Genomic DNA, 12,333 nt, shown 5'->3' with positions numbered 1-12,333 from the left:
CAGACATTTGCTGCTGAGCTTCCACGGCCACTTATGGGAAATGCTTTTTTAGCTTTAATCCTTTGCTTAAATGTACCATGACAGAAGTCAGATCCTTGGCTGTTTCTCTCTGTGCTTGCAATACACTTTAGTTACAGTGTTAAGTAACTGCTACTTCCTTCTGCAATTATTAGATGCAATTGACTGCTTCAAAATTCATCATCTGTTTTCTTTGTGCATATGGTTCCTTCTCTCAGACACTCAGGGTTTGGTTGCAGAAGTCGGTATTATTGCCAATGATGGGATTAGAGGTGTCATTGAATGGACAAACACCATGTAAGAGAAAGATAGCTGTATATATTTTTCCTCAAGCTAATTTGTTAAAGATGTTTCCTTTAAACCAAACTGTCCTCTTGGTTGCAGGTTCGAAGTGAATGAAACAATCGGATCGTTGACTTTAGTGGCCTACAGAAACAAAGGAACATACGGAAATGTCTCCGTTTTCTTCCATGCTCAGACTTTGGAAGCTCAACTGGGGCTGGATTATAATACCAGTGAAACGGTTAGCTACACACTGTTGTTAAAAAGTAGCACATACTTGTCATTACCTGTATTTACCTTCAGTCTCTGCAGTGATACATAGCAACAACTTTTGAATCTAGTGTTTTTTTTATTTCTGTTCTGAAGTAGATTTGGCTTCTTTGACTCAAACATCTTATAAGTCCCTTAACATACCTTTGTCACCCCTTAGATACTATATTTTGTTGATGGTGAAAGACACAAGTTTGTTGAAGTGCTGATCAATGATGACACCATTCCAGAAGGTGCAGAAAGATTTCAACTGATTCTATCCAAACCGTCCCCTGGACTTGAGCTGGGCTCAAACACCACAGGTAAGTTGAAATTTGAGGTGCTTTGCAAATTTCTTTATTGCAAAATTCCAAAATTGATTGCTAATAATCACAGGTGGTATGCATTTGGTAACATAATACTTTTTGTTCCTGCAGCCACTGTGAATATATTGGCCAGTGATGATGGACATGGAGTCATTTCTTTTAACAGCAGCAAGCATTTCTTATTGAAAGAGCCCACCTCTGTATCAGGGCTAGGTGAAAGTGTTGCCAACCTGTTTGTAGTTCGAAGCCCAGAAGAAGGAACATTTGGCACAGTATCTGTTCAATATACCATTGTGGATGCCAATGGCGTTGTGGCAGAAGATGATTTAATGCCACCACAGGGGTTTGTGGTTCTTGAGGATGGTGTCAGATTTAAGGTATGAGAAAGCAAAAATACTATAGAAGTTCTTTGCAAATAAGATGGATTTCTTTGATCGTGATATACTAGGTTAGTAGCTTAATTAAGGAGTACTCTGAGTTTTGGATTCATCTCTTTGCATCAGATGCTGGAGATAGGAGCGCTCCTGGATGCTGAGCCTGAGGCGAATGAAACGTTCACAGTGGTCCTATTCAACCCAACTGGAGGAGCCCGGCTCGGTGATCAACTCCAAACTCTCATCACTGTTCTGGAGAACGTGGCACCTTCTGGCTTGTTCAGAATTGGGCCGACTCTAAACAGGTGTGTTTCAAAATTTGATTTGGATATATTATGAAAATATATTCATATTTATTGTTTTTAACTTTTTTAGAACAAACACAGAACTGGTTATGGATGAGAGTGGCAGAACGGTCTTCCTCACTGTGTCACGCAGTAATGGACTAGAGTCAGCCGTTAGTGTTGAGTGGGAGATTCAGTCAGGCACAGCTATCGCCTACGGTGAGAGTATTAAACAGTCCCATCGACAAATGCTTTTCATTCTTTTGTTTTACTGAAACGTCTTTAAAATTAAAGGGTGTTTGAAAAGTTGAATGTATTTTCTCCAGAGGGCCAGCTCTCAGTCTTGGGAGTGTACCAAATCTTTGAGGACACCCCCACCTCAGGTTGGTGCTCCTTCCCTGCGGGCCCTCCTTTTCTTGCTATGAGGTTGGACAGGAAACCCATTGTCGGATCATTATATACTTTGGCCACTCTGTACCAGTGGCAGGGGGTTTTTGTAGCAGTGGAGGTAAGCATGAGAACTGATTCCACGGTGTTTAATGGGGAAAAACAATTGATTGATAACTAGATTACACTATAAGTCTAGTATTTTCTCAAATGTTGTGTATGTTTTGGTTTTCCTCAGTCTTTGAGGATTCAGGATCCAGGCTCATGTGTAGGGTTTGCTGCCAATGGCTCTACCTACGTAGGCATCACACATGGTGGTCCACCCTTTAACCCTGCTGCCAATCTCAGCATCTTCAAATTGCAAAAGGATCTCAATTTGACATTGGTAATAATTCAGAGATGCAACATTAGTCATATGTTTCCCCACATTACTGTATCAGTTTAATTCAATCTTGGACAATCTAATTTCCTTGAAGGCACAAACCCTCGGTGTAGAAGCTCTGGATCTTAGTCACTTCTCCACAGAAGGCAGAGAATACCTCATTGCATCAAGCCAGGTGACACATTTTTTAAAAAACAATCTCTAAAACTTTTAGCATATTTACCTTCTTCTCTAAATAATCTTTATAGTGTTTTTCTAACAAGTTCAACGTCATTCTTCTTTCATGCTACAGGTTTTCGTCTGGACCGGAGGGTCATTTACTCTTCTCCAAAGTCTTGACTTTGAACGAGACATCCTCAGTGTGACTCCATTTACTCACGCAGATGTACCCTACCTGTTAGTGTGCATTGACAAAGAGGTAGAAAGCTGTCTCCTTCTTCAATGGAGAAGTGGAAGATTTCAAGATCCACAGCCTCTGACAATTAACGGCAGAACAAGTCAGGTGGAGACAGTCCACACAACACCTGACCATTCTCTGCTGTTGATCGGGATTAAAGGTGACACACTATGTTTTTGTGTACCTCTTGATGGTTACAGTACCACACCAAAATCAGTACTCACCTCACATTTCTGCAAATACTTTATTATATCTTTTTATTGGACAAAACTGGAGCAATGACACCTTGCTACAAAGTTAGGTTTTAAGTGTACAGCTTGTATATCAATGTAAATTTGCTGCCCCCTTAAAATCACTTGACACATCCATATTCCCTCTTAACAAAAGTAAGTACACTCTTAAGTAAAAATGTTTAAATTTTTTGTGGCCACCATTATCTTCCAGCATTGCCTTAGTCCTCTTGAACAAGGAATTCAGCGGAGCTTCACAGACACAGGTTCCCACTGGAATCCTTGTCTTCTCCTCTATCATGAGGATGACTGTCAGAGACCTTGCACTCCTCCAACCTCTGTTTGAGAATGCCTGGCCGATGCTTAATAGGGTCTTTAACAAGGCAGTGTTGGTCCTGGAGGTGTGTTATGTTGGAGTACTGTAGTTCATAAGCCAAAGGGAGGATAAAACGCTCTGCTTCACATGCTCAGTTCCAGGCTGTTGGCTTTTCTTATAAACTAGCTAATCTTTAAGTAGAGAAACAACTTTTTAGATCATCCAAGAGTTCTGGTGACCAGTATGAGTGTGTAAGGGTGATAACATCTTAGACCTTGTAACAACAACGAGTCACATGACACCTCAGAGGGAAAATATCCAGTTGGGCCCAATTTGAACATTTTTACTTAGAGGTGTACCTGAGTTGTACTATGAGCAGTTCAAAGATTAATGTCTGTGTGTTGAGTTATTTCAAGGGGAAAGTAAATTTACACTGCTATAAAAGCTGTACACTGACTATTCTGTAGCAAAGTGTCATTTCTTCAGTGTTGTCCAAAGAGAAGTTATGATAAATGTGAGGGGTTTACTCACTTTTGTGAGATACAATGTTGGGTAGAATGTTTACTAGGACAATTGTAATGCCTTAGAAAAAAAAAATAGATCAATTCCAAATAAACCACCATTATTTTGACATTTCAGCTGAGAAGGAAAAACAAAACTAAATATTTATTTATATGGCACAGTTATTCCTCAGAGTTGTAAGAAGTGAGGGTTTTTTGGTTAGACCTGTTGTCGATTTATGGGTAAGGCCTAAGCGCAGAGCACAGCAGAGCCACTTGGGGACTGAAAAGTTGTAATTTGCCAGGCTTGGGTGTGTCAGTCAACTGAGTGGTTAGTTTACATAAACATACAATTGGAGCATGAAAGAACTTAAGTCTGTGTGTTGTGTATTTTTGATTACTTGTTTTTTTTTTTTTTTTTTATTCTCCCAGGTCTCTCATCATCCTGTGAGGTGTTATTGTGGAGCTCCCTGCAGCCTGCTCCAATGTTTCAGCAGTCAATTCCTCACCCAAACCTCACCTCCATTCACGCCTTCACTTCCCCTTCTGGAAGGAGTAAGAACAAATTTCACTAGAAAGGGACTTGGGGAATGCACCACATGATACGTTTTGGATGATCAGGTTCAATCCATGCCTTTCAACTCTTATGGTGTTCCACTGATACATCCAGTGGTTGAACTATACCTTTGTTTAAATCGTGGCAAGAAAGTGAGAAAGGCTTTATTAAAATTTCTTTTTAAGCACTTAGAAATCCTTAACTTTGCTGTCACTTATTACAAGAAATCACAATGTAATTTGTGGAATTTTTAGGGGATTGGTGGTAGAGTGGATTGTTCAATAACCGAAGGGTTGCCAGTTCAAATCCTACTCTCTCACTCATTACTGTTGTGTCCTTGGACAAGGCACTTTGCTCTCATTTTTTTGTATGAATTGTGTCTAAATGTTGGTAGTGGTCAGAAGGGGCGTATTTGCGAATGGGCAGCCACGCTTATGTCAGTTTGCCCCAAGGCAGCTGTGGTAATAATGCTTTCTGTAAAGCACTTTGAGTGTCATGAGAAGGGATATATAAATCTAAGCCATTATTATTATTATTATTATTATTATTATTATTATTATTAATAATAAAACAAAGGTTTAAAAAGTACTGCTATAATATGATCATATAATAACCTGAGTATCTTCATCTGGCTGTACAAACACAATAAGCTGTTTTTAATCGACATTAGCCACACAAATGTGCCTGAATCGTACTTCATCCCAAAAACCTATTTTTCCAAGTCTTGATAAATGAAGTGTTCTGCCTTATGAACCCAAATCCCTTCCTGTCCAATCTTTTGTCCCATGATTCCGATTTTTTCTCTTTTTTTTCTGACCTGATTCCTAACCATGTGTTTGGCTTACTGTTTGTAATAGCCTTTTAAAGACGTTATTTGGGACTCTTTTTTTTTCAAATTCAGATCAATTAGATTAACCATTTATATTGTAATCTTTCAACATTTACTATTGGACTCATGAAGATGTTTCAAAAGCAATCTTGAATTCTTCTTTGTTCTCCCAGCTTTCCTCTTGCTGGCTGGAGGACGTGGTTCAGCCCTGTACTTCTGGAGGCCTGATGTTAACCTGTTCTCCATGATTCTGAAAGCTCCCCCGGCCAATAGTTATGTCTCTCTCATCGTCCCGTCCCTCAACATGACTAAGATTCTCTTAGCCTCTGCCGAGGAGAATAGTTCCACAGTCTATGAACTTACGTCTGTCTCCAATCAGTCCGACTTCATTCCAAGGTAATCAGACAGTTATTTTAAAGTTTTTGTTAACTTGTGACAAACTCAACAAAACTTCACGTCGCTCTTTTTTTTTTCTTTTTGCTCTCAGTTTTGGGGAGTTACAATTTGCACCTGGAGACAGCGAACTGCAAATAGCAGTGAACATCATAGATGATGACCTTCCTGAGGTAGAGGAGTATTTTGAGGTTAAGCTGAAGAACCCAAAAGGAGGGGCTGAGATTGGCTTTGGGGGTCAAGTGACAGTTATTGTCCCAACCAACGATGATGCACATGGAATCATTGGTTTTGATCAAGTAAGCAGAATAAAATATTTGTTTCAATGTTTTGCGCTTGCGTTTATTGTAATAATGAAAAGGTCTGTAGAGGAATTATTAATTGATCTTGTGATTTGAAACTAGTCTGTTTTATTGGTTTCTCTCTCTGCAGAATTCCTTATTTGTAGAGGTTGAAGAGCTGGAGAAAAATAATGAAATATTTCTCAATGTGGAAAGAAGAAGGGGAAGTTTTGGTCGACTGACTGTTCATTGGGCTGCAAATGGCAGTTTGACTGACATTTACCCCACTTCAGGAGTGGTGAGTAGCTCTTACCTCCTTGAAGCATTGCAGTCAATTACTTTTTTTTAAGATGATATAGTCCATCATTGACCTTCTCTTTTTTTTTTTTGCACCACAGGTTACGTTTTCAGAAGGCCAAACAGTAGCAGTCATCTCCTTAACTGTCATCGCAGACGGTGTCGCTGAGTTAAGAGAGAGCGTCACTATTAATCTCCTGGATGTTACCACTGTAGGGCTTCAGAACCTACAACAGGCTGCAGTCATTGACAGGCAAAGGGCACAGGCTCTACTTACCATTTTACCCAATGGTTCTCCATACGGGGTGATTGGATGGCATCTGGATTCACTGTTCACCCTAACAGAGGAACCACAGAGTAAGAACATTGTGAGGAAAAATGACTGTTGGTTGATAACGAAGACTTTACGATAACTACGTCATAAATCTGTTCTTTGATTTTGGCATTACATATTTGGGAACTTTTTTTGTCATTAAAATCTATTAAAACAGTAATACATTTCAGAGTTTTGACTTTTCTAGCAATATACCAGATGTTTCTTAACCTCAATCCACTTCCTTCCTCCCTACAGGGACTCCCTTTAATGTAACTCTCTCCATAGTAAGAGAGCAGGGCTCCTCCGGTGAGGTGGCAATTCATTACCAGACCAAACCAGCTTTTCATGAGTCTCAGTCCAACCAAGCCACTGCAGGAATGGACTTCATAGAGAAAGACGACACAATCGTTATGATACATGATGCTACCGTGGCCCTCGTGACCATCGCAATCCTTCCGGTGAGGATGGACAGGCAGCTTATCTAAGTAGCAAAGTTCACTGTGTAGTTTTAACTGCTTCTGAGAAAAATAATCTTTCACATTTGTGCAATCTGACTGTTGTTTTTGTCATATGTTTCTCTTTTTAAGGATGACATTCCAGAGCTGGCAGAGACCTTCTTGGTAAATATCACTAAAGTGGAGCTTCTGAGCAGTTCAGCTGGACTAGGGCAGCCCAGTGTGAAGAGACCTGGAAGTGAAGTCGCAGAAATCACCATCCAGGAAAACGATGACCCCAGAGGAATTGTGCAGTTCAATGTTTCCATGGTGAGCACAGAAGAGGGAGAGTGGCAGTCAGATTGAAGTTTGAAAGATTCACACCATGAAAGCTACTTAACTCTGAAAATACAAACTGAAAAATTGTCTTGAAGTAAACAGCAAGAATTAATTTTCCTTAAATTTGACTCTTTTTTTTTATCTAACAAAGGATACACCTGGAAGTGTGTTAGGATTTGAGTTGCCCCCTCCAGACAACACCCTCTATCTGTCAGTGGTGCGACTCGCTGGTGTAACTGGAAGACTGGTTTGCTATTGGGAATCTGAGCCAGTAACTGCTGAACTTAATGACTTTGGCCCTGTATCAGGAAACATCACCTTTGCAGACGGTCAGGTGATAATATGCATATTTGTCCTGAGCTACAATTCATTTTCATCACAAAGGCCCTCATTTATCAACCTTGTGTGAAAACGGGTGCAAATTTGGTCGTACAACAGGACCAGTTTGTGGTTTATGAAGCATCTGTATCTGACCAATCCCAGCGTACAAATGATCGGATGTCGATAAATGCGGCGGCTGAATTCTTCCTGGTTCGGAGGCCCTCGTGTGTGTTTGCGTGTGTGTGCACTGTTGAACCATACGCTCCTGCTCGGACTGCAGAATTTACCAGTAAGGTTATATGCTAATCTGTAGTGTGTTCTGAATGTATGCCTGCTTATGCTTAAAAGACAGATGAGATTTGTTCAATATTTATTTTTAGACTCACTCAGATTTTGCTGTGCTGTACGACAAATCCACTGACTCAGAATTGCATACACAAGGTCAGACCTGACGTGAGGTCTGATCATAGCGTAAAAATGGTCAAAATTGATAAATACCGAAGCTGAATTTGGTTGAACGCGCGTCGTACGCTCAGATCTGAACTTACGAACGGTTAATAAATGAGGGCCTAGAAGTGAAGGATTAAGGGAAAAGCTTGGAAGTTGGGTGTTTAGATTTCCTTTACTGTACTTTCAGAGAGAAGCAATAATTATCATCACCATCCTAGATGATGAGCATGCGGAGCCCGCAGAGACCTTCAGGGTGAATTTGCTGCGTGTGATTGGTGGAGGTCGACTTGGACAGGTGACCTCTGTAACGATCACTATTCCTTCCAATGACTCACCACTCGGACGATTTGGATTTGAAGAAGTGGAGGTGAATGGCAAAACTAGGTGTTGTTTCTGATAATCAAATGAATATAAAGTCAACATTTCCTTCTTCAGTGCAAAATATCTCTACACATTTATAGTAATTGTATGTTTTAGGTTTCTGTGAGTGAGCCAGAGTTCGAGGGCGATGGTGCCGCTGTGGCGACTCTAGCGGTTCTGCGGAGTGCAGGAGGGGAGGGTGCAGTCACACTGATGTGGCGACTGGAAGAAGACGCTGCAGATGACCTCTCACCTATCAGTGGGACGCTTGCCTTTAATGAGGTAAAGTGGGATAATGACATATCATTTTGAGTCACATTTATGGATGTACTCGATCATAAACAATATTAACAGTGTCTTACTAGGATTTTAGTTGTTTACACTTCATGAATTATATTATATGTCTTACACTTAACAGACAGATTCCATAAAGACTTTTGTAGTCAGAGCTCTCGCTGACTCAGTTCTGGAAGGAGACGAGCGATTCAGTTTACAGTTGTTTCCTGCTGACAGCGGTGCAGTCATTGACCCTTTGAATGGTTTGTAATAATAGCAAATCCCACAGTGGCATCATCAGAGTTAATTTTATTATATACAATAATCACTAATCTGCCCCCTCTCTCATCTTTTTCCTCTGTGGTCATGAGCAGGCTTGGTCACCATCACTATTAGGGCAGACAAGGCGGCCCTTGGGATTGTTGGAATAGCGGAGAACTCTAAAAACATCCTCATTGGAGAACCACATGGAGATTATAATGGGAGTGTCACAGTTAGGTAAGATCAATAACATGCAGAACTATATACGCTTTTAAGTGAGGTTAATTTATAGCTGCTACCTACGATCATTTTTCATTATATAAAATCATAGTTTATGCTTCATAAATCAATGTATCAAAGATTATTTACACACACATTATTTACGCACATTGGATTCTCGGATGTGAACATACGTGCGAGATACCAGGCTTCGAGCTGTAAAAATGAAATTAAACATTTCCTCGATTCCTGTCTGATTAAATAATTTCCTTTCATGTTCATGTTCTATCATTTGAGACAGTTTTGAACAACTTCTTTGTTGTTGACCTTTATTTAAATGGCTTTAATAAAACGTGAAAAGTACATATTTGATTATTTTTTTGTGACACAAGGAAGTAATCCAAAAGTAATGTAACCTACGGTAGTTACTTTGTTGAGGCAGTAACTAAGTAATGTAACTAATTACTCTTTCAAAGTAACTTGCCCAACACTGTTCTTACCTGGATTTCTTTCGATTCACTTACACCGTTTTTTTTTTTGTTTGTTCACGGTATTCCTTGCAAAATGAGGTAAAAACATTCCACATCCTACACTGAAATGCGTGAAAATGTCAACAAACAAAATTTTTACAGTGAAGATAAAAACCAACTTTCAAGCGGCAATTTCAACCTTTTACATCTTTTTTTTTTGAGCATATGATCTCATATTTATTGATTAATGAGGCCTACTCTGTAAATGAATCTAAAAATAAAAGTAATTAAGATGTTTTTAAGACGTGTGCTTGTGTGATTTCTCATAGCCTTGTGCGAGGGCCGGGGCTGTTTGGAGACATCCAGGTGTACTGGAACATCACTCCACCCATGGTTTCTGAGTTTGAGGCAATCTCTGGTACAGTGGCTATCAGGGATGGACAGTCTGCCGCCACTTTCATTCTTAAGGTACAGTGAAGTTTGGACCTCAACTAAACTGGCCCACATTACAAGACAAGCATCCGAAGGGTTTATCATTCAGTTGTTTTTGTCTCTATCTGATGTCAGGTCATGGATGATGATGTTCCTGAGGAGCGCCGTGAGTACGAGCTCACACTGACCTCTGCTACCTCAGGGCTGGAAATAAGTCCCAATGCAAGGAATGCCAGGATTGTTATGGCAGCGAGTGACAACCCCTATGGCATTTTCTCTTTTACTCATCTTCAGCTCCAATCCACAGAGGAGACAGGAACTGTACGCGTATAAAAAATTCCACAATCATATGGCAGTAGGCTGATTATTAATTAAACGTGATTACTTTTCTTCAGGTGAGTGCCACAGTTGAACGTTCTTTTGGTAGTCTGGCCAGTGTGTGGGTGAGATACGAGACCTCTGGTGGCACAGCAGAGAGCGGCAAGGATTTCATTCCAGCATCAGGTCGGCTACTTTTTATCCCAGGCCAGACCTCACAACAAGTCACATTGCGTATCCAGGATGACAGTCTTCCAGAAGGTCCTGAGATGTTTTTCTTAAACATTACTCAACCGGAGTTGGTCAATGGAAGGTTAGGAGTGGTTCATTTAGGCTTGTTGGTTGTGCAATAGAAGCATTGGAGAGTTTTTTAATCCCTGCTTTTGTATGTTTGTGTTGTATCTTCCTCTGGTGGCCAGTGCTGTAGACTACACTGTGGGAGAGACAGGTCTTCAACTGGACCAACCACCTGTCATTGGAAACATCTCGTCTCTCACTGTGGTTATACTAAAAAATGACAATGTTGAAGGGATCCTGGAGTTCAAACATGTCAGCATTACAGGTATGAGGCAAAACTTTCCAAACCTTTCCTGTTTGTGTAGAGGTGTTGATTACTGTTTTTGTCCCTTTCAGTTGAGGAGGACGTGGGCACTATTTTGATCCCTGTGGTGAGGACAGTTGGTTTCTATGGAACGGTTTCTGCTCATTTTTTTCCTCGAAGCTTGAGCACAACTCCAGACCTGGATTATACCTTTACTAATGGCTCAGTGACATTTGCCCATGGCCAGAATATCAGCTACATTAATGTCACTGTTATAGATGACCTAGACAGGTAAGAGGAGGAGTTTATGATGATAAAGCTATAATGTAATTTTTTTTTCGATACATTTGTTTTTGAAATCGTGAAGTTATTGATGCCTTCACCTTCTAGTGAGCCTGCGGAGACATTTGAAGTCGTGCTGTTTGAAGCCACAGATGGAGCAGTTCTCGGCTCTCAGAGTGTTGTAAGAATCACCATCGCAAAGAGTGACTCTCCAAGTGGAGTTCTTCGTTTCACTAACGAAAGTCTAATCACTGTGGCAAACCCAAATTCCACTCTGAAACTCAGCTTTGCATTGGAGCGAGCAGACGGCTCTGTTGGAAATGCCACGGTACAGACCTTTAAATGATCTTATCACTTCTGGTCAGTTCATCTGAATCCACAGTAACTGGAGTTAATTTTCCAATGTGACAGGTTGTATGGATCATCCGTGGGCCCAACAGCAGAGATATTCTTCCTCCAGATAATACTGACATTAAGGCGCCTGTGAATGGGTCCTTCTTCTTCAGTGATGGAGAGGAAGGTACTCGCCTCATAGAGCTGCGTGTTCTGCCTCACGGCGAAGCAGAGGTGGAGGAGACATTTGTTATAGAGCTCGACATTTTGTCTGGAGAGATGGATGTGGATCCTCAGGCTGGTTTCATAACACTGAAGGTACTTTGTCTTAAAATCAGAATTAGTTTTATTGGCCAAGTCGAGTTTTTAGACAATACAAGTGATTTTACTTGGTGGCAAGGTTGAAACATTTAGTAACAGCCATTGTTACTAAAGGTAAACTATTGTAATGAAAGCTTCAACACCTTATTAGTGAGGATGTATAGCATTCTCACTGTTGTGTTCTGTGTACTTTATTAATATTAATATAGTCAGATTTTACCAGGGTATCTGAGAGTACAAAATACAAAGGACACTCCTGCTATTTTCTGGTGTTTTCGTAATAGTTATTGATTAACTGACTATATGAATTACAAATGTTTCCATTCAAACCTATTGGGACAGTGAACACAGTGCCCCCTGCTGTTAGTCAATATTGAGATAATTAACTGTATTGATACTACTGACTCTGAGGGCTTATACTGACTCCAAGGAGTAATTCTGACTCCAAAGGATTATATTGACTCCAAGGGCTAATTCGGACTTCAAGGGATAATTCTAATGCTGAGGGTTATACTCAGTCAGAAGGGTTATATTGATTCCGAGGAGTTTAGTTTATGCA

At 40.4% G+C, this 12,333-nt stretch overlaps 1 protein-coding gene across 1 annotated transcript in view; it reads left to right on the top strand.

Annotated features, from left to right (window-relative positions):
* The window catches only part of adgrv1 (adhesion G protein-coupled receptor V1), a 131,407-nt gene that overhangs the window by 46,741 nt on the left and 72,333 nt on the right, over positions 1-12,333 (top strand). Inside the window, exons 43-71 of the mRNA XM_028457526.1 lie at positions 237-315; positions 403-541; positions 731-872; positions 987-1,252; positions 1,379-1,554; positions 1,625-1,752; positions 1,860-2,041; positions 2,159-2,305; positions 2,397-2,477; positions 2,595-2,859; positions 4,178-4,300; positions 5,304-5,526; positions 5,618-5,822; positions 5,956-6,102; positions 6,203-6,458; positions 6,673-6,875; positions 7,005-7,181; positions 7,342-7,524; positions 8,149-8,328; positions 8,439-8,603; positions 8,740-8,860; positions 8,972-9,095; positions 9,877-10,015; positions 10,115-10,300; positions 10,375-10,610; positions 10,717-10,859; positions 10,931-11,129; positions 11,229-11,448; positions 11,532-11,771. Of these exons, the coding sequence (XP_028313327.1) occupies positions 237-315; positions 403-541; positions 731-872; positions 987-1,252; positions 1,379-1,554; positions 1,625-1,752; positions 1,860-2,041; positions 2,159-2,305; positions 2,397-2,477; positions 2,595-2,859; positions 4,178-4,300; positions 5,304-5,526; positions 5,618-5,822; positions 5,956-6,102; positions 6,203-6,458; positions 6,673-6,875; positions 7,005-7,181; positions 7,342-7,524; positions 8,149-8,328; positions 8,439-8,603; positions 8,740-8,860; positions 8,972-9,095; positions 9,877-10,015; positions 10,115-10,300; positions 10,375-10,610; positions 10,717-10,859; positions 10,931-11,129; positions 11,229-11,448; positions 11,532-11,771 (5,075 nt within the window). The remainder of the gene's footprint in view (positions 1-236; positions 316-402; positions 542-730; positions 873-986; positions 1,253-1,378; positions 1,555-1,624; positions 1,753-1,859; positions 2,042-2,158; positions 2,306-2,396; positions 2,478-2,594; positions 2,860-4,177; positions 4,301-5,303; positions 5,527-5,617; positions 5,823-5,955; positions 6,103-6,202; positions 6,459-6,672; positions 6,876-7,004; positions 7,182-7,341; positions 7,525-8,148; positions 8,329-8,438; positions 8,604-8,739; positions 8,861-8,971; positions 9,096-9,876; positions 10,016-10,114; positions 10,301-10,374; positions 10,611-10,716; positions 10,860-10,930; positions 11,130-11,228; positions 11,449-11,531; positions 11,772-12,333) is intronic.

This window comes from Gouania willdenowi, chromosome 9, assembly GCF_900634775.1.
Source record: "Gouania willdenowi chromosome 9, fGouWil2.1, whole genome shotgun sequence".
Classification (NCBI taxonomy): Eukaryota; Metazoa; Chordata; class Actinopteri; order Blenniiformes; family Gobiesocidae; genus Gouania; species Gouania willdenowi.
The sequence above is the reverse complement of the archived record's forward strand: the minus strand, read 5'-3'. Positions and strand labels throughout refer to the sequence as shown.